The sequence below is a fragment of the Ovis canadensis genome, chromosome X (genome assembly GCF_042477335.2).
Source record: "Ovis canadensis isolate MfBH-ARS-UI-01 breed Bighorn chromosome X, ARS-UI_OviCan_v2, whole genome shotgun sequence".
In the NCBI taxonomy this organism is placed as follows: domain Eukaryota; kingdom Metazoa; phylum Chordata; class Mammalia; order Artiodactyla; family Bovidae; genus Ovis; species Ovis canadensis.
Genome location: NC_091727.1, coordinates 86,361,848 through 86,386,481, shown reverse-complemented (window position 1 = coordinate 86,386,481; position 24,634 = coordinate 86,361,848). Strand labels below are relative to the sequence as shown.

Sequence of the window (24,634 nt, the reverse complement as noted above, 5' to 3'; positions counted from 1 at the left end):
GTCAGCACCGTGACAGTCCTGTAGTGGAGGGCCTGGGCCCAGAGCAGGTTGGGGAGTGGGCCAGGCCTTGGTGATGTTGGAGGCCCAAGGTGCGCAGGTCCAGGCCTTTGGACTTGATCTGGGGGCTGCAGGAGCCACCCTTGGGGTTGCAGGAAGCTCCCTCTAGCAGTGCAGTTCAGGAACAAGGAGGGAGGCCGTGGAGACCGGCACAGGGATCAGCAGGAAGGCTGGTGTCCAGTGGGGGGGAAGGGAGCTGGGCCAGACAGAGGGTAAGTGGTGGGGACAAGCATCTTTTCTCTGAGGAGGAGGGCCCTGCTGACATCTTGTGTGTTATTTCCTTTGGGACCCTTTTGGCTTTCATCTCATACATGGCAGCACTGGGTGACTGGCTCCTAGATGGGCATTTTCTCTGCTTTATTGTAAATGAACACAGTGGATGAGAAAACAGAATGAAAGGCTGCATGGAGGTGTAAGATGAGTGTCTCAGCCTGGGCAGGTGTGAAGCTGTGTGCTCACCTGCATGGTCTCCTCTCTCTGACCCTGATAGCAGGTGGTTAGTAATGGCCACTTGATTGCAAAGCAAGTGGAATCAAGTCCTCCACAGCAGGGACATAACAAGTAGGCCCAAGGCTAAGAGAGGAGCTTTGCCCACCCCCCAGCGGCTTCTGGAATCAGCAACTAAGGCAACTTTCCTTATTTGGGGGGGTCTCTGCCATCAGACTCCCACATTACCACCCCCTCCCTCCTTCCTGGGGCCAAAGTCAGGAGTTAGCTCCAAGCCTCTTCCGGGCTGCTTCCCAAGCACCCTACTGTGTTGGAGACACCTAGGTGCCTCCCTGACCGCACCTAGCCAAATTGCTTGGACCTGTCCCTCTGTCTTGAATCTCTCTCATGTGCTCACGTCTCTGGTCACTCACTCTCAGTCTAGTCCCTTTTTCATCTGTCCCCTGCTTCCCCTCTTCCTCCACCGGGGTGATCACTACTCACATCCCTAATGGGACAGCTCCCGGACTCTCTGGGGAGGGCACAATGAAACACGCAGGCCCGGTAGGGATGGGTCTCCGAGAGGACTCCCACCCAGCCAGTCCCTACAGGATGAAGCCCAGTGTGTGAGTGAAAAGGGTCAGAGGAGAGAGAGCTCCAGGTAGAAGGGCCAGCGAATGCAAGGCATCTGCCAAAACCTGGGAGGTTTGAGAATGAAGGAGGGGAGTAGGGGCAGGGCCCAGTGAAAGGTGAGCAGGGGAGGCAGGCTGGGGTCAGACCACACAAGGTCAGGGTCTTACCTTCAGGGCAGCAAGAAGAAGCACCTGGAAGGTGTCCATGGCGTCTCAGGGCCTGGCTGGGGCTCAGGACCCAGGCTAGAGGCTTCTGTTGAGATCATGGACAGGGGCCAAGGGGGAGCTACCCAGACCCCCACCCCGTGCCCCCTCAGCTGGTGAATCTGCCCACCCCGGTCTGCTGAGATTCACAAGGGCTGTGGCAGGTGATGATGAGAGCTTGTGAGCTGAGTGCAGGAGAACGTGGGGGCCATGACCCCAAGCTTCAGGCTGGTGGACCTCCACCCTGGTAAGGCCCCTCTCATCCCTCTTTGGTCCAAGAGGGTGAGGCAAGGCGGGGGTGCTGGTGAGGCTGCCAGAGGTTTTGTGAACATGGACAAGGGGCCGGGGGCCCGGGCCCTCTCCCAGCATTGCCCTCTCCAGGGCCTTCTGCTCGTGCCTGTTCTCGCTCATGAAGCCGAACACAGTTTCACGGTGGAGGGAGGGTTTTCCGTCAGCAGTGTGAGGTCCATGCTGCCAACTGGCAGCTCAGGCCCAGAGGGGATCACCTGGCCCTGGGCCCCTCCAGGGGTCTGGCTCCCCTGGGAGGGAGAATGGAGTCCCCATGCTTCAGCCAAGCCACAACTCCCAGGGCGGGCCCCTGGCCCCCTGGGCAGAGGTGGGGGGTGAGGGTCAGGAGGCTGGGGCTGGGCTGACCTGCATCTCCACCTGCAGACGCCCACCCACCAGAACCTCAAGGAGCTGCTGGCCGTCCGCGCAGAGCTGCAGAAGCGGGTGGAGGACCTGCAGCGGGAAGTGGCGGCGCGCGCCTCAGCCTCGTCGGAGCGGGGCTCCTCGCCATCGCACTCAGTGACACCCGTGCACACGTCAGTCTGATACCGCTGTCCCTGTGGCCCAGGCGGGGCTCCTGTGACGTTCCTCATGAAGCCCTGTGCCCGCCTCGTCTGGGTGGCACTTCCCACCAGTGACGGATCTGTGCTAGGGGACGGCCCCCACTCATCAGTGCTGTTGTGGCATCAGCACGTCTTTCCCTCCTGCCAGCACTTGCCCAGGGCCATGTGGGGGACCCTTGGGCGAGTAGAATGCAGGGTTCAGGCTCAAGATGGGACATCCTTGTGAAAAACCAACCCACCACCCCCTTTTAAAGGCTGTGTTGCCAGCCACAGGGCCTCTTTCGGCTCTTAGCTCCAAACCCTGGGGCCTGACAGTTAACTCTTGGCTGGGGAAGACAGACCATCACCATTTCCCCATGCCAGCAGTCCTGCTGCATCAGTTACCAGTGTGTACATATAAGGTATTTTTTAAAAAGAGAAACATACCTTTATTTTCCTATGTCCTTTTTTTTTTTTTTTTTTTAATGTTTAGTCACCGAAGGAGACACCTGCTTGACTGAACTGGGTGAGCAGCGGTCAAGCTAAGCTCATGCGAACTCTGACGTGGTTCATTTGAATGTGGTCACCTCGGACCATGTGTCCTGTCCTCCCCTGACTGTGGGACCTGCCTCCCGAGGCAGCCCAGGCGCCTGTCCCCTGCCCCCTTGCTACTGCTGACAGCTGACTGTCAAAGCGGGTCTTCTCTCACCTGTTACCTGCTGTCTGAAGTAATAGTTCTCGTTTCATCAAGATCCCTTCAAACTCAGTTTATTCTTGTCACTGCATTTTGGTACTTTAAAGCCACCACGGCACTGTGACTTTGGATGCCAAAAGCAGAGTGTTCACCTCCCTCAGTTTCCTGGTCTCAGAGCCTCTCGGGCCTTTTCCTGCCCATCTCACGGCTTCTGTCTCTGGGCTCCAGGACTCCATGAGTCTGAGAAGGCATTCATTGACCATCAGACGCTCCATCCACTAGCACTAGAGCTCTGAACTGCTCTGGGTGGCGAGTCAGAGTCTTGCACATTTGCACTCTGCCCTCTTCCTCCTTGTGCCCAGCACTGCGCCCATACCCGCCAGCCCCCAAGACCCCATCCCCCTGGAGGAATTAAGCTTGCCTTTGAGTGGAGGAGACCTGAGTGCAACTTCATGGTAGTATCTGGTTGGTTTCAAATTACTGGATGCTACCCAAAGCCCTCCATATTGACCTTAGTTTTGAAAACAAACATTTTTTTTACACTTAAATACTTAAGAGAATAGATGTTTTTCAACTTGGAACCTTCTGATTCTTATAGAAAATTATCTGGTATCTGTAAGGTATATTTATTCTATGCAATTTGATAACCTTAAAAAAAGTCTCCATTTTTACCATCTGGGGAATTTGTTTCTAAACTGCATTTTAATTGATGTAACTTTTGATTCCTGCTTCCAGAATAGCTAAAACCTTATTTATGAATGGGTATGCTGGATTATTCATTGATATGTGGATTTCTTACAAACGGGGACCCATTTTTTTCCTTGGAAATATCTATACATAATCCCCCCGCTGCACTAAGACCACTAACCTTGTTGTGGACTGGATGATGTTTGTGAGAACCAGAGAAGTCAAGGTCAGCTAGCCTGCCACAGGGATTGCACCTGCAGGGAGCTGCCCCACTCCACCCCTCCCCCTTCCACGTGCTGGGCCCTAGGAGGACCCCTAGAAGCTCCCATTTGGTTTCAGAGCAGCACAATAGAGCATTTCCTTTGTGTCTTCCTAGCACAGAACTGTTTCTAAAACAACTTGAAATATAGTTTTATTATGTAAGCAATTCTTTCTTGGTTTTATTTAAGTGTACTAGAATGTAAAACCTTTATGGTTCAGATTTTTAAAGACTGGTACAGTATGATATTTGCCTCATCTGATGCACTGTATTTCAATCTGTAATTAAAATAATGTTTGCTCCATGGTCTCATTTTTTGTTGTCTTTATTTTTGGTAATTTTTCCCTTGTGGAAAATTAGTAAACATTCATGTCCAAGTCTTTGCGACCCCATGGACTATAGCCCACCAGGCTCCTCTGTCCGTGGGGATTCTCCAGGCAAGAACATGGGAGGGAGTTGCCATTCCCTTCTCCATTGGATCTTCTCGACCCAGAGATCAAACCTGGGTCTCCTGCATTGGCAGGCAGATTCTTTACCATCTGAGCCACCAGGAAAGCCCATTTTACTTACACAAAAATTTATTATGTGTCAAACACAGTCAATACATGTAAAGTACTCTTACATGATTTAATTCATTTTCTAAGTGGTAAATGCTATTCACCCTAAGACTTGAGTGTGTTGGCTGAAATAGGTAACTACTCTAAAATCGGCAACACCTTAAGAAAACACTCAAGATGTGAGGACAGGGCTGGAGCCCACTGAGAGGCAGGTTTGGCCCTGAGGAGGCCAGGCCAGCTTTCCAGGCCATGAGTCCTAGAGCTTAAATGGGACAGACTTATGGGGAGCCACAGGGTCCCCACCCAGAGTCTTCAGAGGGAGTGCTGGCCTTTATGGGAGCTATAAAGGCCTGGATGAAACCATGCTGGCCCCTGCATATAAGGCCCCTTCTTCTAAGGCCTGATGTCCCTGTCCTCCACGCAGGTGTGGGGGCCCCAGCAGCGACACCGAGCAGCAAGGCTGGGAGGGCCACAACTTCTGCACGGGAGAGTCACATGGGGGCTTGGTTTAGAGGACTTGGTGCTATTTTACTACAAGGTTGGTACGGCACAAAATGCCATCACACTGTGAGACCCTCCCAGCAGCCCCCATATCTTCCTCATGGAGTGACAAGGGCAGCTCTACCTCCAGCAGACCACTCTGCCTGCACACCCTGGCCCTGTTCCACTTTCTATGGCTCAGTCACATGTCACCCGAGTGGACCCTGGCTACTGGCTTTCTTTGAAGAAGACAACACTGTGGGCTTAGGAGTCGTGAGTCGGGGGCCTGCCTCTGCGCCTCCCTACCCCCATGACATCTCCAGACCTCAGCTCCCTGTCATGCAGGGACCACCCCAGGAAGGCTGACTCTAAGCTGCTCAGCATGAGGGGAAGTGCCAGAACCCTGACCCTCTCAAGAAAGGCCTTTGGGTCCATAATAATGAATTAGGGAAACCAGCATCACTTAACAAAGGGCGTGCCTTCACACCGGCAGAACCAGGGATCGATAAGGTTCCACTTTGTTTAATGCAAACATCAGAGAGCTTACAATTCATCCTCAAACACAAGCAAAGAAAAAGTATAGGGGATCCTGCTATCGGTCTCCACTGTTTCTTAGAGAACTGGGACTAACCCCCAAGCAGCCAAGACGGTGGGCCTGGTGCCACTCTCTGGGTGACACTTAGGGTGCCCTGCCTCCATCCTTCAGGAGCTCAGAGTTGTTATAAACACTGAGTCCCCCATCTCTCCCCCAGTTAAACTGACAGCAATTAGATATGGTCAGTATTCTAGCATACTTGCTACCTCCGTTACCACCTGGGATGGGCCCAAGCCAGTCAATACAGCTTCCAGGTGGACACAGCTACGAGAGCTCCCAAGAATCAGCATCAATGCCCTGCCCCAGGCCCCAGGATGGGAGCTCTGCAAATGGATGGCTGAGTGACTTTCAATGCCCCAGTCACCAGCGCAGAGCTGGGTACTGGGCTCCAGGCTCAATGCAGGGGCACTAAGACAGACAAGGAAGGGCGCGATGGGTCTCTCTTAACCCAAGTCAGTGGTACCGAGCAAACGGATCCACAGAGAGCGCTGACTCTTATCACCGACAGGATTTCAGGGTCTTCACCAGAAGATGCGCCTTGCTGCAGAGCCAAGGTGGCCCACCGGGGGCACTGCACCCAGCCACGCCGAGGATGCCACAGGCCACATGGCTCCCTTCCTAGTCACCACTGTGACTGTGACTTCTCTATAAACGGCCAGACTTCTTGGTGGCCGGGAGAGCCTCTTATCACGCACAAGTGCTGCCTTGTGTCTTTCTCTGAAGTGCCTGCAAATGGTGGTGAGCGGCCCTCCTAACGTGATGAGTGCTGCCCTGATCCCTCCTGACTCCGGGGCCCTGATGTCACCCTCTTTAGGTGACAGCAGGCTACCAATGCAAAAGTCCTTCAGAGTGGCCTCCAGCCCAGCACCGGTCAGGGCTGGGGACATTAGTCCACGAGGGCAGGCCAGGGAGGTGCTGGAAACAGGCTGAGCTCACCAGCACTGCCTCCACGGCTCACTTCCAGCCGTCTTCTCAATGTTCCTCACCCCTGGCCACACACGATCTGGCCGGCCTGGCATGAGCCCCCCTGGCATGGGCATGATGCGGGGCCCATGACACACTCTCCATAACATGAACACACGAGGGAGGCACACGCAGTCTGACCTGCAGGGTCTGTTCTGATGTCAACTGTCTCCCTAAAGTCAGAGTTGTCTTGTCCCAGTCTGGTGGATGTAAAAGAGTCCACACACAGCCGTCCTGTAGCATGTGAAGAAGACTCACATGAGGCTTCCAGAAGCGCTTTCTAACACTGCAAACTCATCCATAAATGGGGAGAGGCGCTCTAGACTCTAGCTCAGCCTGACAGCAGCACCCAGGGGAGATCAGGATCACACGTGGCCAGACGAAAAGTTCCAGGAAGACAGCCTGGCTCCAGCCCACCACAGACATAACCCTCCAGTCTGGGTGCCCCCAGGCCCCCAAGCAATCTCCATCACAGGCAGGCCAGCGGATGACCAGTGTGTGCTCAGGTCACATGAGTGCCCACACCAAAACCATGCCCCTTCCCCTCCTCCCACAGACATCTTCAAGCAGACAGTGGGCATATTTCAGGCTCTGACGCTCATTCTGTCATGTGTAGCTCCTGCTACCAAAATAAGAACACACATGGGAGCGGGGTGGGGAATCCTCCGCGGCCCCAGTATGAAACTCAATGCCGCAGAATAAGTGATTCCTGAAACTAATCACGTCAGACTGGAGACCACGTCGATGCCCTGGCATCATAGGGGAATTGGGCCTGAGAGCCACAGCTTCCTACACATACATCCAGGAGATTCCTACACATCCAGGCGGGGATACTGTGACATGCAAGTTTGCACTTCAGTAAATGAAAAGTCAGGGAGCCCAGCAGCGTAAGGGCTGGAGGTGGAAAGAGGAATGGAGATAAAACCCCCCTTGGTGTGGTGTGTGTGCCCGCACTGTCTCCTGGCGCTCACCAGTACACTCCTCGCGGCCAGGCCCCTGCCCACAGCCTTTCCAGAAACCCACCTGGTGAGTCAATGCAGCGTGGAGGGGACCACAGGGCCCTGGGTTCACACTCCTGCCCATCCTCTGGCCCTCCCTCTGCTCAGTCTCCCCTTCCCCAGCTTGATAAGGCCTGGGAGCAGGGTGGCCTAGGGAGGCATCAACCCTGGGCACCCGAGGCTGGCCCTGGCTTTCAGTGGGGCCAGCCTCGGATTTGGGCAGCAAGCCTCTTGGGGGGCCCAGTGGCAGGGTGGGCACACGAGCCAGACTCACGAACACCCAGAGCTATGTCTGGGAAACTGAGGACGACAAGAAGCCAATGACATCGAAGGAGCGGTGTGGCAGCCATGGGTCCAGATGAAACAAGGAGCTGGGTCTCTGGCAGCGGCCCCGTGTGCCCACGGCCTGCCCAGCGGAGCGGGGCCTTGCATCCTCTGCTCCTCAGATCCGGGGTGGCTCAGGGGCCGGCGGCTCCGCGGATTGCGTCTGCAGGGCCGAGTATTTCACTAGGGACATGAGATGCCCGTCAGGAGGGAGCCACATGAAGACAGAGAGAGACAACCACATCCTTCCCTGGGCACAGAAACCTGGCTCCCTGCCTGTCTGTCCTGGATGATTGGCCTGTGGCAGCTGCTGTACCCCCCGAGAGAAGGAAGGAGTGGAGGGACCCTGTGACCACCTGGGCCTCCATTTCCTCACCTGTGAACTGGCAATATGCAGGAGACCTGGGTTCGATTCCTGGGTCAGGAAGATCCCCTGGAGAAGGGAATGGCTACCCACTCCAGTATTTTGGCCTGGAGAAACCCATGGACAGAGGAGCCTGGCAGGCTACAGTCCATGGGGTCACAAGAGTCAGACATGACTTAGTGACTAAACCACCACCCACCCAAACTGGGAATGGTTCTACTGGAGCAACTGGGACAAGTTTCTTATTCTTTTTTTTTTTTTTTTTTTGCAGAATCTTAGTTCCCTGACCAGGGATTGAACTTGGGCCCTCAGCAGTGAAAGCACAGAGTCCTAACCACTGGACAGCTGGGGAACTTCGAAGGGAGGAATCTTTTAAAGAATTTTTTTTTATGTTCTTTACTGAATCTATTCCAATATTTCTTCTGTTTTATATTCTTTTTATTGGCCTTGAGGCACAAGGGATCTTAGTTCTCCGACCAGGGATCGAAACTGCACCCTTTCCATTGGAAGTACAGAGTCTCAACCATTGGACCCCCAGGGAAGTCCCTGGGAGGAGTATTTTAAATAAAGCATGTAACACAGCACCTGGTACATGGCGATACTCACATGATGGTAGCCAAGAGTTTAAAAGAACGACTACAGTGACTGCTACTATGGAGTCCATCTTCCCATGTTTGAAATTCTGGGCTATTGCATCCAGACAGTGCAGCGCTGCCACAGACCATTCTAAGCCACCGCATGGAGCCCTGCCCATCACATCCCCAGGGGCACCCCTATGCCCACCAGGCAGCCACCTTGGCACCCATCCCAGGACAGACACACCCCAGCTCCTGTATTTCACACCCACCCTGACCTGCAAGCCCCCGGGCCTTGGGTGATGGAAAGTGGCCTGCCCTCTTCTCCACAAAGCCTTTCCTGACCGTCTTGCTGGCATTCTGGGGCCACAGGTTGCATCTGCCTTGAGTGGTTGGCCACCCTGGGCCAGAAGCCTGATGCCACACAGCTTGTCATGGCTGGCGTTCTGATACCTAGGAGTGCTTGATGAACACAGAACAGGGTGGGGGAAAGCAGGGGCTCCCATTATGGAGGTCTGTGTTTTTTTTATAAGTTCTTTGTTGCCTTTGGCAGTTTTCAAATGGAAAGGGCCTGGGACTCCATCTAGAGATTTCCCACAAGCTTCTGTGGGCATTTGGCTGGGAGTGTGTGTGTTTTCACTCACAGGGTGCCCCTCAGTGTGCAGACGGCCCTGACTGCGGTCCTGGCGTGCCCAGTGTCAGGAGGCTGGAGTCTGGTTGGGGAGAGCAGAGTGCTGGGCCCCTGACTTCTGTAGCCCATCTTTCTGGCTGGAAGTTTTAGGAACGGAGACCTCTGAGCCCCTGCTTTCCCAGCACAGCTCTGCTCGGTGCTGGCCCAGCCATTAGGAGGCCTTCAGCAATGGAAAGTGACTAGAAGTCCTCACCTTGGGGCTCTTCACATACGACGGCCTCCAGGTTCTCCCCCTTCACGTAGTCTGCGTTGAGACCCTCTGCAAAAGGCCAAGGGTGGAGTTGGTGATTGACACAGAAGCAAAGGGTCCCTGGCTATGATGGACAACTCCTGACCAAGCCCTCCATTATGGCGAAAAAAACCCAAGCCCCTTAATGAACTCAGACTCCCGAACCCTGGGCCACCCACACGTGCTGCCTTGGCCAGGGGTTCTCAGCTGGACGGGTTCCTGCAGACAGCGGGAAGAAGTCTGTCCTTGCTGCAGTGTGGAGAGCCAGGTCCTGCTGACAGCTGTTCTGGTCTAGTCAGTTTGGGGGCTTTCTCCTCACTTAACGTCCAAATACAGTTTGGGGACTCTATGAAGCTGAGTACATCCCACGTCTTCTGCTGCTGCTGCTGCTGCTTGGGGAGACTCAAGAGTCCATGTCTTATCTCCAGAAACCTCATCAGAGCCCTGGGCCTATGGGAAAATCGGGCCATGGTTCTCACGAACCCACTGAGCAGGCGCCAGTGTGAGTCACTCCACCATCCTGGGCTGCACTCAGGTTCCTGCCTGCCCTGGGCCTTGCCGGGCTCAAGATGAACACCAGGCGGGCCCAGGAAAGATGGACGTGTGGCTAGTTAGCAGGTGTGGTCAGCGCTCACTTGGGCCAGCAAGGCACACGGAGGGGCGCCCTGGGCCTCCCGACTGGGTGCTCAGATGCCAAGCTGGCATGTGCCTCACTGTCTTCTGCCCATGGGCAGTGCTCTGGTTGCTCCTCAGGGATGACTGCCGGTGGGCATCTGAGTCCTAGAGAGGGCCTCCACCCCAGCCCCAGCACCTCTGAGACACAGCCACGCCCAAATGCCCACGTGTATCAGGGAAAAGGAAAGATGGTTGTGAGTGCCAGGGAACAGGATGGGGTGGAGCAAGGTGAGGAGACAAGAGCAGCATGGAGGGGAGGGAGGAGGGTGGTGGGTGATGAAGGGCAGACACCAAAGCAGAAGGGAACAATGAGTAAGTCAGAGCACGTCGTTACCTTGACCTTCTGCTGCATCTGAAGGCAAGACACAAAACTTAGGACCCTGGAGCAAAAACTCAGTCCCTGGCAACAAGCCAGGTGGGCTTTCCGCGCAACACACTGACCCTTGGTGCTGGAGGGCAGAGACAGGGGAAGCAGAGGGTCCCCAAGGCCAGGACCTGTTTGGTGGCTGGAGAGACTGCAAGGCCCCGAGCACCAAGGCAGGGTCAGGCCCTCCTAGCAGTCATGTGCTGTTCCCCGGGGCATCCCCGTGCACCGGGTGCAGAGTGGCTTTTGCTTGGCCTTCTCCGACTTACTTCCCTGTGTGAGTGGCTGAGGCTTAACAGAAAGGGTGGGGATGGGAGATGCTAAGTAATGGCTTCTCAGGGGATTGACCCCTACACACATCCACAGGGCTCCTCCTGATGCTACCCCAACACAGAGGCCAGGGACACTTCAGTGGATGAAACACACACATAGGCACCCATAGGTGTCGACAGTTCAGAGTGATGGGATGGGGTGGTGACACAGAAACCAACAAGCCCCCATCCCACGCCATGGGCTGCACAGTGGGTCAGCAGAGGGTGCTGTGGCAGCAGGCAAGACAGACATCCTCCCACAGGCTGGAGGGCAGGAAGGCGGCCCGGGAGGGTGTCCCAGGCCCAAAGGATGAAAGCTGCTAGGGGAGGAGAGGGCATGTTGGACAGGGTGCTGGAGAGAGCGGTGCATGCTCAGGGAAGTCAGTGCAGCTGTGCAGAAAGGCTTCTGGGGACACGGACCACAGGGAGAGAGCAGAAGGGATGTGGATGGAACCATACCATGAAGGGCTTTGAATGTCAAGCTCAGGGGCTGGGTCAGAGGCACATGGGAGGTCCAGGGGGAGCAGTCCCTGCACACTTGAAACAGGGCCCGTGGGCTGTTCAGAGCAGAGAGAAGTGGCAGGGAGCCCAGGGCAGGCGGGGGGAGGAGCTGATGGAACTGCCCAGATGTAGGACAAGGAGACTTGGCAACGGAACAGAGCACAAGCCCCAGGAACGGGGACCCCTCTGATGTTACATCGGGGGGACAGAAGGACCCAGGAGGGCCGGAGGGATTCATAAGGGGAGGCATGGACACAGGAGCAGATGCAACTTACAGCTTTGGAAGAAGATGTTGCTAGCACAGGGGACAGACACAGAAGCAAGAGGGGGCCTTTTTCAGATGTGGAGGATGCTCTGAACTCGGTTTCCTTCAAAGGAAACCGGGGCTGATGATGGTACCCGCAGGAGGGTGTGGTTTCAGCCACGACAAAGACATCACTGACAGACTGAAGGGAAAGGACTGGGGGGCCAGCCCTCAGATCAAGTGGGAGGCTGGGAGAGGCCCACAGGTTCTGTGAGCTTCCTGGGAGCCCCTGTCAGCCCTCCAAGCATGCTGGCTTCCCTGGGCCAGGACCCCCAGCACGTGGCCCAGCAACACCCTAACCCCTAGAGCCCCCCTCCCTGGCCTGAGAGAGGTCACATCTACGTCCTGCCACCTCAGTATCACAGGTTTATTGTCCCCCAAATGCTGTACAGTTCACTGACTTCTGTGTACCAAAGCCTTCATATTCTCAAATTTTATTGGGTTTTGACTGCTAATCCAACTAGCAGAAACTTGCACCTCTTTGTTTTAGGAAACAAGTGGGAAAATAATGTACTTTCACCTGAGTGTCTCTGCAGAGACAGACACAATCTAGACATCTATTCAGTTTGGAAATCAACCTCTCTCATCCTCCCTGTTGCTACCTACCAGCACTCTTTCCTTCTGGATTTATCGCTTTCCATGTGCACTGAGTTCCTTCAACAGTCCCTTCAGCCGCTATCTCATCTACAAACTGAAGGTACCCGCCATGATGCCCCGTCAGGAGGTGGTGGTGCTTGGGGCAGTGATCCAGGCTGAGCAGGGTCAGGCACTGGTGAGCATGGGAAGCCATTCTGACTCTGACTGCAGGCCCAGCTTTTACTTCTTCTCTTATCCAACATGCAATTTCAAGTCTCCAAGCCACCCAGTGGCCCCTGAGCCATCTGGCCAAACTCTGCTGTGGGCATGTCTTTGATGAACCATGGATTGCACTCATCTCACTGTTAGAGTTACAATGCTGAACTGGGGTGAATTGTGGCCCCCAAAGCCTCTGTCCATGTCCTCATCCCTGGAACCTGTGGATGTGACCTTATTTGGGAAAAGGGTCTTTGCAGATGTGACTAAGTTAAGGATCTCAAGATGAGATCACCCTGGATTTAGGGTGCGGCCCACAGCCAATGACGAGTACCCTTTTAAGAGACAGAAGATGACACAGAGAGATTGGAGTGATGTGGCCATAAGCCAAAGAATGCTTGGGGTTACCAAAAGCTGGGAGAGGAAGAAAGGATCTCCCCCTACAGCCTTCAGATGGAACCAGTGCTGTTGCCATCTTGATCTTGAACTTTTGACCTCCAGACCATGAGACAATAGGTTTGTTGTTTTAAGCTGCTTGTTTGCTTTTGAGCTGGGACAAGTGATAGCTCTAAGGCCAACCCCACCTGCAGTTCTGTACTCCTTCTGACTGTTCACACCACTCTACACAACCAAGCCCTGGAGCTATAGCAGGGCAGCCATGAACAGCTGTGCAGGTTGTGCACTGAGACACGTGCTGTCCCTGGGGTACTCCCGTGCACAGCCTGCAGAGCTGTATGCCGTGGCCCCAGTCACGGACATTGTATAAGAGTAGAAGCACCAAATGTCATGGCCAGATGGAAAATCAGGCTGGAGACATTGGCAATAGCTACACGCAAAGCATTCTAGGACCCAAGTCCATTTCCTGGGAAGCTCAGCTCCAGGCTAGAATTAAGGGCAGAGGCCCAGAGCAAGGGCAGGGGAAACTTCACAGGAGATGGTCCTGAGCCACAGGAAAGAGGGAAACTATGGATGAGTCAGGTTCCCTTACTTGAACTAAAGATTTCCCATCTTCAACCAGAGACACAGTCTGCACACAGCAATACATCAACACCGTGCTTGTAAAACAACTGAGTGTGGTCTTGTTCGCCTTCAATGGCATCCCTGTGTGGATCCCTTAACACAGGGTGCCTGTAGGCGGGCTTCTGACACAGATTCCATCTGTAACTATTCCATTCACACACCATGGACAGACTCACGCTACAACCTAGAATGACAGCCACCAATATGACAAAACTCTTCCTCTTGCATTCCTAGTCCTTTCAAATAATTCAGAATTCCATGTATTTTAAGATTCTGTGGCTCACAGGGGAGGAGCAGGGGCACCTGGGCAGCAGCCAGGGGCTCCTTGGGATCCGAGAGGGAGGGAAGGGTCGCCAGGGTGAGGAGTGGGCTGGCAGGCCCAACAATGCTACCTGCTGGGACTCAGAGGTCTGGGGGACATCTGCCTCCTGTCGCCAAAGGCCCCATGTCCCCTTGGGCAAGATCCGAAGCCACATAGAAATCCAGAGGCTCTTTCCTGTTCTATGAGAAGCCTGGTGGTCACCCTTGGAAGACCGAGGTCATTGGGCCCACCCCAATCCTCTCTTCCAGGCTGGTTTATACTTCAGTTCAGCCTAGGTCTGTCTCCAAGGGCTTTAAAAAGTGCAGCCCCACCTCCACCTCACCCCGGGGAAGTCTGCTGAATCTCAGCTTGCTCAGAGTGCTGCCCTCTCCTCCTCCAAAGCCCTGGCCCTCTGTTCATCTTCTGCTGTGGGCGGGCATGGCCGCAGGTGGGTCCACTTACGCTGTATGCTGAAGCAGAACTTCTTCTGCTGGTAGGAGATGTAACTGGATACAGCACCGATCAGCGCCATGGCCAGAGCACTGGCCACACCGGCGATGGTGCCAGTCTCTGCTGACATTCCTGGGCAGAGGGTGGGTGGGGAGGCACGGAGAGAGGTGGCCGTCAAAGGAAGGTCAGGAAGGCTGCCCAGAGACCCAAGCAGCCAGCAGTGTCCCCCTGTGGTTTCCACAAAAACCTCAGGATTCCCAACTCACCAGAGTCAGAGTTGTCCCCGCCACCATACTGGCCACCACCTGCATAAAGGACAAAAGCAGTCAGTGTCCCCTGTGACCACCAGCTCAGGGTCGGGAGTGACAGCCCCTTCCTGACTCACTGAGACCCCTCTTCATCTCTGCCCCAGGGGGCTTCACCCTGACTACAGCAAGACCTGCTTCCTTATGCCTGCCACCTGCCCAAGCTGAGGGGGAGCTTTTTATTTTTGAAACGAGTGACCGTGCACTGAGAGCATGTAGTATCCTGACTCTTTACATGCAGCACTGCCATACACAGGGGCAGGTGCCCCCTGCAACCATCCACAACACCCCACAGAGTGAAGGTGCGCATGTGAGGAATCTGCCAGCAGGTGGCAGAGCTGAGCTCACGCGGGGCAAGCCTGACTCTAAATGCCAACACTGTGGGTCCTGTGCACCTAGTGCCTCCGGTAACATACATTTACTGTTTTTCTAATTCCAGAATCACGGCTATGTAAAAGTTTGTTTTAAAAAAGGATGAAAGACTAGTATAAAAACAATTCATCATCCTACTATTCAAAGAGATTTATGGTTAATATTTCAATTTCCTTTCCTCTTGTGCTTAGCCCTTTTACATGCTTTTCTTCAAATTCAGATGCCTCTACTCTGGTAACTTAGGTACACAGGATTAAGTGATAATCAAGAGCTTTTTAAGGCCATCTACTTCTAGCTTGGCATATAGTGTGAGTTGTTTGTGGAACACAAAACAATGCAAGCTGACAATCCCTTCTCTAGGATTTTGAAATTCAAAAAGCTCTGAAATATCACAGAGATGGAGAACAGATTAGTGGTTGACAGGGGTTAGGGAGAGCGAAGAGTGAGGCAGTTGGCTCTGATTAAAACAGAAAAATGGGAAGGACCTTTGCAGTGACAGCACTGTTCTCTTGATTGCAGTGGTGGCCACAAAAACTTAGACGTGGTTGAATTTCAGAGAACATACACACACACCAGCACACATACAGCCCAGACAGCAGCTCCCTGACAAGCAAGGGATACCATTTGGGACATTTAATTAGCCCTGAGCGCTCTTTCCTGGGTGCCCTATTCATCTCAGAACACAAGCCCATTAATGAAGGGAGACTGTACTCCCAGAGCCCAGGGTTCTTGGGGGAAACTGCTCCCGGATGCCGGAGGCAATGACCTTTGACATTTCCTTCACCAATCAAAGACTCTGGGTGGGGGGCTGTAGGTTCATGAATTGTAACAAATGTACCCCCTGTTTGGGATGTTGCTAATGGAGAGACTGTGGGTGTATGGGGGGTATGGGAACTCTGTACAATGTTCAGTTTTGCTGTGAAACTGCTCTAAAAAATAGTCTATTTTTAAAAATAAGAATCTTGAGGGAGAAAATGAGATTTGCTATGTTCCCACCTGGGGCTGAATCCTTGAGTCAAATGTGTTTCATGGATATCCCTGATTGGATATGAATGAGTATTTACAAAACAAGGAGCACCAGCATTTTCAAAAACAGTATCACTGCTGTTGGAGAAAGCAGACCAGAGAGCAGGACATGAGTCACCCTGTATGTTAACAAGTCAGCAATGAGGTAGCCTGTGAGGGCTTGGAGTCTAGCTGCACTGGCCCATCGCTGCTCCCTCCTTCTGTGCTCAAGGTGGCCATCGTCAAGGGTAGTGGTGAGCCCCCACACGGATGTCCTCTGCTGACGTGTTCACATCACTAGATTTCCAGGTAAAAAGTGAAACTGAAGTCACTCAGTTGTGCCCAACTCTTTGCAACCCAGTGGACTGTAGCCTACCAGGCTCCTCCATCCATGGGATTCTCCGGGCAAGAATACTGGAGTGGGTTGCCATTTGCTTCTCCAGGGGATCTTCCCAGCCCAGGGATCAAACCCAGGTCTCCTGCATGGCAGGCAGATGCTTTACCGTCTGAGCCATCAGGGAAGCCCAGGAATGAGCAACTCTATCCACTCTTTCTTTCACCTTGAACTGGAATGAAGCTGAGTGTTCCCCAGTCTCTCTTTCCTTTTTAATTCTTGATCGTAAGAATCTACAACAACTTGTACCTCATGATCTGTATGGCCATGAGCTATGAGGGTGTTACTTGAAAAGAAAACTGGAGGCCCCCTGCCAAACCTGCCTAGAGGGGCATGCAGAGGGAATAGAGGGCTTCCCTTGGATGTCAAAGAGATACAAATGCTCAATTCTGTAGTCTAGGAATTCCTATCTGACCTCAGTTATTGGACAAAAGCATTATTCTAAGAAGATGACAAGCAAATGGTATTCCCTTCTCAAAAACAAACCCACGTGATCATGTGATCACATCCTGTGGGTGACCTATTGCTCAGATGGGCACGTGGGCTGAGATACTGTGAGGGTAAAGAACAATCGGAAAACAAAACTGCAGTCATTCTAGTTCCTCCCACCACTTCCAGTTCCATGAATCTGAAGTGAACTTGGCCACAAAGGTTTGCCATTGAAGTTAGCCAAGCCAATGTCATGGTTTTCATCCCTGTTTGACTACTGTGCTCTGTTTACTTCCTCTGAGCACAGGCTGAATCCACTTTCTTTACAAAAGGCATACCATGCAAAAAATGCTGTTGGGACAACCGATGACCCACTGGCATAACAGATTTATCCAAACCAACACTACCCATGGAAATAAGTTTCCAATAAATATAAAATAGATGAAGCACTAGAAGAAAATGTGCAACAACATTTATATTGTCTTGGGGTAGGCAATGACTTTCTAAACCTGGCCCTCAAGCTTGGAGCCTGAAATAGGAAAGATCATACCAAAAGTAAAAACTTCACTATTAAAAGCATAAGAAACAAAAGGGGAAATGGCTAAACTTCAAAATCAACTAACTTTGTACTTCATAACCTATTATCAAGAAAGGGAAAGACAATCCATGGAATGGAAGAAAACAATGGCAAATTCTATATCTGATAAGGGATGAATATTGAGAATAAAGAAATTCTACAACTCAGTAAAAAGGCAAAGAATTCTGTTTTAAAATGAACAAAGAAAATGAAGACATTTCTCCAGAGAGATATTCAAATAGCCAATAAACACATGAAAAGATGCTCAGCACCATTAGCTACCAGGGAAATGCAATCAAACCCATGGTGAGATACCACTTCACACACATTAGGATGGCTAGAATCTAAAAAAGGTAAATAAGTGTTAGTAAGGATGTGAAGAAAATGGATCTTTCATAGAGTGCTGATGGGAATGTAATATGGTACAGCTGCTGTGGAAAACAGGTTGGTGGTTCCTCCCAAAGGTAAACACAAAGAGTTACCATGAGGCTGGACAATTCCACTTCTAGATGTGTATACCCAAGAGAATTGAAAACACATGACCACACAAAAACTGGTATGCTGATTTCATCATAGCATTAGTTGTAAAAGCAAAAAAACAGAAACAATATAAAGGTTCATCAAGTGATGAATGGGTAAATAACATGTTTTCACAAGGTATAAAAAGGGATTAATAATCCCTAACATAAAAGAAGCCCATACACATAAATGAGTAGAAAATGGGGCAACAGGCATGAACAGGCAATTCACATAATATAGTAAGAGTGTCTAATAAGACAGAGGTGAAATGTTTCATGTCTTGGATTCAAAGAAATGGAAATTTTAAACAAGACAGAATTTTGCACAGGACTTCCCTGGTGGCTCAGACCATAAAGCATCTGCCTACAATGCGGGAGATCAGGGTTCAATCCTTAGGTCAGGAAGATCTCCTGGAGAAGGAAATGGCAACCCACTCCAGTATTCTTGCCTGGAAAATCTCATGGATGGAGGAGCCGGGTAGGCTACAGTCCATGGAGTTGTAAAGAGTCAGATACGATTCAGCTATTTCACTTCACTAATCTGCAAAGATGACAAAATTAACATATCCAATAAAGATGAGTATATGAGCAAACAGGAAACTGTTTACTTCTTAGTGGTGGAAATGGCAGCTGGTATAATTGTCATGGAAAACCATTTTGTAGTACACTCAAAGAGTTGCATGTTTAAAAATTTACACTTCCGGTGACCCAGCAGTTCAAGTTCTAGGAATTTATCTGACACACGATTATGGTTGTGTGCTTTTGGTGATGAGGATGTTCATCACATTACTGTGTATACTAGTAAAAAGCTGCAGGAAAAACCCCTTCTGCACAAGTATAGGTCCTCATTTAAAAAAGTCACAGCAAAACATATTATGCAGTAGTTGACATGATATTTTACAGGACTCCTTAATGACAGAAAAAAATATTCAGGCTATTACTGAATTTAAAAAAAAAAGCTGGTTTTAAAAAGATTAATAAATGCTAGTAAAGTAATGCTCAAAACTCTCCAAGCCAGGCTTCAGCAATACGTGAACTGTGAAATTCCAGATGTTCAAGCTGGTTTTAGAAAAGGCAGAGGAACCAGAGATCAAATTGCCAACATCTGCTGGATCATCGAAAAAGCAAGAGAGTTCCAGAAAATCATCTACTTCTGCTTTATTGACTATACCAACGCCTTTGACTGTGTGGATCACAATAAACTGTGGAAAATTCTGAAAGAGATGGGAATAGAAGACCACCTGACCTGCCTCTTGAGAAACCTATATGCAGGTCAGGAAACAACAGTTAGAACTGGACATGGAACAACAGACTGGTTCCAAATAGGAAAAGGAGTACGTCAAGGCTGTATATTGTCACCCTGCTTATTTAACTTCTATGCCGAGTACATCATGAGAAACGCTGGGCTGGGAGAAGCACAAGCTGGAATCAAGATTGCCGGGAGAAATATCAATAACCTCAGATATGCAGATGACACCACTCTTATGGCAGAAAGTGAAGAGGAGCTAAAAAGCCTCTTGATGAAAGTAAAAGAGGAGAGTGAAAAAGTTGGCTTAAAGCTCAACATTCAGAAAACGAAGATCATGGCATCCCTTCCCATCACACTTCATGGGAAATAGATGGGGAAACCGTGGAAACAGTGGCAGACTTTATTTTGGGGGGCTCCAAAATCACTGCAGATGGTGATTGCAGCCATGAAATTAAAAGACCCTTACTCCTTGGAAGGAAAGTTATGACTAACCTAGATAGCATATTGAAAAGCAGAGACATTACTTTGCCAACAAAGGTCCGTCTAGTCAAGGCTATGGTTTTTCCAGTGGTCATGTATGGATGTGAGAGTTGGACTGTGAAGAAGGCTGAGCACTGAAGAATTGATGCTTTTGAACTGTGGTGTTGGAGAAGTCTCTTGAGAGTCCCTTGGACTGCAAGGAGATCCAAGCAGTCCATTCTAAAGGAGATCAGTCCTGAGTGTTCATTGGAAAGACTGATGCTGAAGCTGAGACTCCAGTACTTTGGCCACCTCATGTGAAGAGTTGACTCATTGGAAAAGACTCTGATGCTGGGAGGGATTGGGGGCAGGAGAAGGGGATGACAGAGGATGAGATGGCCGGATGGCATCACCGACTTGATGGACGTGAGTGTGAGTGAACTCCAGGAGTTGGTGATGGATAGGGAGGCCTGGCGTGCTGCAATTTATGGGGTTGCAAAGAGTCGGACATGACTGCGGACTTCCCTAGTGGTCCAGTGGTTAAGAATCCACCTGTCAATTCGTGGGACATGGGTTCAACCCCTGGTCTGGGAAGATTCCACATGCCACATGGCAACTAAGCCTGTGCACTGCAACTACTGAAGCCTGTGCACCACAAGAGAAGCCACAGCAGTGAGAAGCCTGCACACCACAAGTACAGAGTAGCCCCTGCTGGCCGCAACTAGAAAAAGGCTGAATGCAGCACTGAAGACCCAGCATAGCCAAAACTAAATAAATAAACAAATAAATTTTAAAAAAGAAGGTACTGTGTACATATACCCCTGAGTATTACTAGTGAGTCTCCATAGATGGGGAAATAATAAATAAGTATTTTTCATATGATTTTTTTAAGATGTTTAAAAACATGCAAGCCTCATGCAAATCCATCCACCTCTACTTGCTTACAACTGGAGGAACAGTTCAAAGAGGCTATTTCACAGGTCACTGATAGGATCTTCATTTTCACGGACAGTATGTTTTGCATCCTCACTTGCCTTCTGAGTTCACAATTTTATATCACAACTACATACCAAAGAGTCTAGATTTGCCTTCTGTTGTACTAGAAAATCCCTGGTACAACATATTTCAAACTGCAATTTACTCTTACTAGGGACAATTCATCCCACCACCCCCCCTTTCCCTCTTGGTATCCATACATTTTTCTCTATGTCTCTATCTCTGTTTTGCAAGTAGGATCATCTATACCATTTCTCTACATTCCACATATACGCATTAATATACAATGCGTTTCTCTTTCTGACTTACTTTACTCTGTATAAGTCTCTAGGTCCATCCATGTCTCTACAAATGACCCAATTTTGTTCCCTTTTATGGCTGTTGTTGTTTAGTCATTAAATTGTATCTGACTCTTTGTGACTCCATGGACTACAGCATGCCAGGCTTTCTTGTTCTCCACTGTCTCCCTGGGTTTGCTCAAACTCATGTGCATTGAGTCACTCATGCAATCTAACTGTCTCATCCTCTGCCACCTTCTTCTGCTGCCCTCAATCTTTTCCAGATGAAGGAAAGCATCAGCAGGGTCTTTTCCAATGAGTTGGCTCTTCACATCAAGTAGCCAAAGTATTGGAGCTTCAGCATCAGTCCTTCCAATGAATATTCAGGGTTGATTTCCTTTGGGATTGGTTGGTCTGATCTCAAGAGTCTTCTCCAGCACAGTAATTCGAAACCATCAATTCTTTGGCCTTCAGGCTTCTTTATGGTCCAATTCTGACATCTGTACGTGACTACTGTAAAATGTATAGCTGTGACTATATGAACCTTTGTTGGCAAAGTGATGTCTGTGCTTTTTATGGCTATTTTATGGCTTCAGTTCAGTTCAGTTCAGTTGCTCAGTCGTGTCTGACTCTTTGCGACCCCATGAACCACAGCACGCCAGGCCTCCCTGTCCATCACCAACTCCTGGAGTTCACCCAAACTCATATTCGTCAAGTTAGTGATGCCATCCAGCCATCTCATCCTCTGTCATCCCCTTCTCCTCCTGCCCCCAGTCCCTCCCAGCATCAGAGTCTTTTCCAATGAGTCAACTCTTCGCATCAGGTGGCCAAGATATTGGAGTTTCAGCTTCAGCATCAGTCCTTCCAATGAACACCCACGACTGATCTCCCTTAGAATGGACTGGTTGGATCTCCTTGCAGTCCAAGGGACTCTCAAGAGTCTTCTCCAACACCACAGTTCAAAAGCATCAATTCTTCAGTGCTCAGCCTTCTTCACAGTCCAACTCTCACATCCATACATGACCACTGGAAAAACCATAGCCTTGACTAGACGGACCTTTGTTGGCAAAGTAATGTCTCTGCTTTTCAATATGCTATCTAGGTTAGTCATAACTTTCCTTCCAAGGAGTAAGGGTCTTTTAATTTCATGGCTGCAATCACCATCTGCAGTGATTTTGGAGCCCCCCAAAATAAAGTCTGCCACTGTTTCCACGGTTTCCCCATCTATTTCCCATGAAGTGATGGGAAGGGATGCCATGATCTTCGTTTTCTGAATGTTGAGCTTTAAGCCAACTTTTTCACTCTCCTCTTTTACTTTCATCAAGAGGCTTTTTAGCTCCTCTTCACTTTCTGCCATAAGGGTGGTGTCATCTGCATATCTGAGGTTATTGATATTTCTCCCGGCAATCTTGATTCCAGCTTGTGCTTCTCCCAGCCCAGCGTTTCTCATGATGTACTCGGCATAGAAGTTAAATAAGCAGGGTGACAATATACAGCCTTGACGTACTCCTTTTCCTATTTGGAACCAGTCTGTTGTTCCATGTCCAGTTCTAACTGTTGTTTCCTGACCTGCATATAGGTTTCTCAAGAGGCAGGTCAGGTGGTCTGCTATTCCCATCTCTTTCAGAATTTTATGACTTAATGGCATTCAATTGTATATGTGTACCACATCTTTGGGACTTCCCAGGTGGCACTAATGGTAAAGAATCCACTTGCCAATGCAAGAGACATAAGAGACATAGGTTCGATCCCTGGGTCGGGATGATCCCTTGGAGGAGGGCATGGCAATCCACTCCAATATTCTTGCCTGGAGAGTCCCATGGACAGAGGAGCCTGGCAGACTACAGTCCATAGGATTGCAAGCAGTTTTACACAACTGAAGTGACTTAGCCTGCATGCACGCACACCATATCTTAACCACTCATTTGTTGATGGACATTTAGGCTGCTTCCATGTCTTGGCTATGGTAAACAGTGCTGCAACAAACATTGGGGTGAATATGTGTTTTTTTAATTATGGTTTTCTCTGGGTATATGTGATATAGTCACTTTAGAAGATAGCCTGGTGTCTCAGATGGTAAATAATCTGCCTGCAATGAGGGAGACCTGGGTTTGATCCCAGGGTTGGGAAGATCCAATGAAGGAGGGCATGGCAACCTGCTCCAATGTTCTTGCCTGGAAAATCCCCATGGACAGAGAAGTCTGGCAGGCTACAGTCCATGGGGTCACAAAGAGTCAGATATGACTGAGCGACTAAGCACAGGGAGGTTTGTTGTAAGACTAGATTTAACATGTGACCAAGCAATTATATACCTAGGTATTTACCTAAGTGGACTGAAAACTTATGTCTGCACAAAAACCTGTATATAAATATTTATAGCAGCTTTATTTATAGTCACCAAAAACTAAATGCAACCAAGATGTCCTTCAACAGGCGAATGGGCAAACTGCGGTATATCTAGACAATGGAATACTATTATAAAGAAATGAGTTATCAACCCATGAAAAAACATAAAGGACCTTCAATGCACATTGCTAAGTGAAATAAGCCAGTCTGTAAAGGTTATATACTGTATGATTCCAGTTATATGACATTCTAGAAAGAGGCAAAGCTCTTGAGATGATAAACAGATTTGTGGTTGCGCTAAGAGAGAATGGATTACGGTTGGGGAAAAACAGTGGCTGAGTACCAAAGGAGTGTATAGGAGAATTTTTATGGTAATAGAACTGTTCTGTATGCTACTTGGGTGGTAGACATATGACTATATGCATTTGTAAAAATCCATATGAATACATATAACAAGGAATAACCTTTAATGATGTATACAAGCAAAAGAACAAAGCAAAATATCAACCAGGTTAGTGGGAGATGCCAGGATGGAATGTAGACTGTGACAAATGAATGTATCTACATTATAAATGTGTGTAAAAACTGCACTGAATGGAGGGGTAATAAATGAGTTATGTGAGCAACTTTTAACAAATGGTATTTTGACAGACACTATAAGGCAAAGCCTAAAGAAGAAAAACAAACACTGGACTGTAATTGGTAAAGTTGTTTCTCAAGGAGTAAGGATGAACAATTCTGGTTGTGCTATATACATGTATAGTATCAGAACTGAGCAAGTAAGCACATAGTTGATGGATGGTAGGTTTTTCATTGTCAGAGACGGAAGTTAAAGATCAATAAGAAAAGAATACTATGTCTCCAACTGTGATCTACTGCCAAAAGGCTTAAGTATGAACTCATGTTTAGGTTAACATAGATGCTGATGAATAGATACAGAAATAATTATAGATACATACGTGTATATGGTTTAAAATACATCCATATACTTCCTATTTCATAGGCCTGCCCAGTTTAAGGGTTTAGAAGTAGCAACATCCCACTAAAGAATATACTGAACATCCAGATCTTGGTTTCTAATTCTCTTCCTCAGTGGGAAGAGAATGACATACCAAACTGGAAGCCCAAGGAAACGGACCCAGCAGGCAGCAGTATTTAGGAAGAAGACGTGAATGAGACCAAGAAAGTGGGAGAGTGCCAGGAAGGACCCAGAAATAAAGAATGTGGAGAATGAGGTGGTCAGCAAAGTATGCTGCAGAGGTCACATGGGGCAGAGGGCTGTGACCACCAAGAAGTCACTGGAGATGAAAGAGCAGCTCTGGGGAAATAGGAGTAGAGGCTTGCATACACTGAGGAACAGACCACATAGGGGACAATCAGGAGATGCAGTCAGTGAAAATACTAGGAGGAGGCTGATGGCACC

The 24,634-nt window shown here is 49.8% G+C and overlaps 2 protein-coding genes across 6 annotated transcripts in view; one reads left to right on the top strand and one right to left on the bottom strand.

The window, feature by feature from the left end:
* The window catches only part of MTMR1 (myotubularin related protein 1), a 61,273-nt gene extending 57,172 nt beyond the window's left edge, over window positions 1–4,101 (top strand). For all 5 annotated transcript variants that reach the window (XM_070290593.1, XM_070290594.1, XM_070290595.1 and 2 more), the window contains one exon: window positions 1,992–4,101. In XM_070290593.1, coding sequence (XP_070146694.1) covers window positions 1,992–2,153 — 162 coding nt within the window. In that variant the 3' untranslated portion in view covers window positions 2,154–4,101. The remainder of the gene's footprint in view (window positions 1–1,991) is intronic.
* Window positions 4,102–4,349: 248 nt separating this feature from the next.
* Window positions 4,350–24,634, bottom strand: part of CD99L2 (CD99 molecule like 2) — a 139,376-nt gene continuing 119,091 nt past the window's right edge. Inside the window, exons 7-10 of the mRNA XM_070290596.1 lie at window positions 14,550–14,588; window positions 14,296–14,415; window positions 9,530–9,595; window positions 4,350–7,889 (exon numbers count right to left, since the gene is read on the bottom strand). Of these exons, the coding sequence (XP_070146697.1) occupies window positions 7,825–7,889; window positions 9,530–9,595; window positions 14,296–14,415; window positions 14,550–14,588 (290 nt within the window). The 3' untranslated portion in view covers window positions 4,350–7,824. The remainder of the gene's footprint in view (window positions 7,890–9,529; window positions 9,596–14,295; window positions 14,416–14,549; window positions 14,589–24,634) is intronic.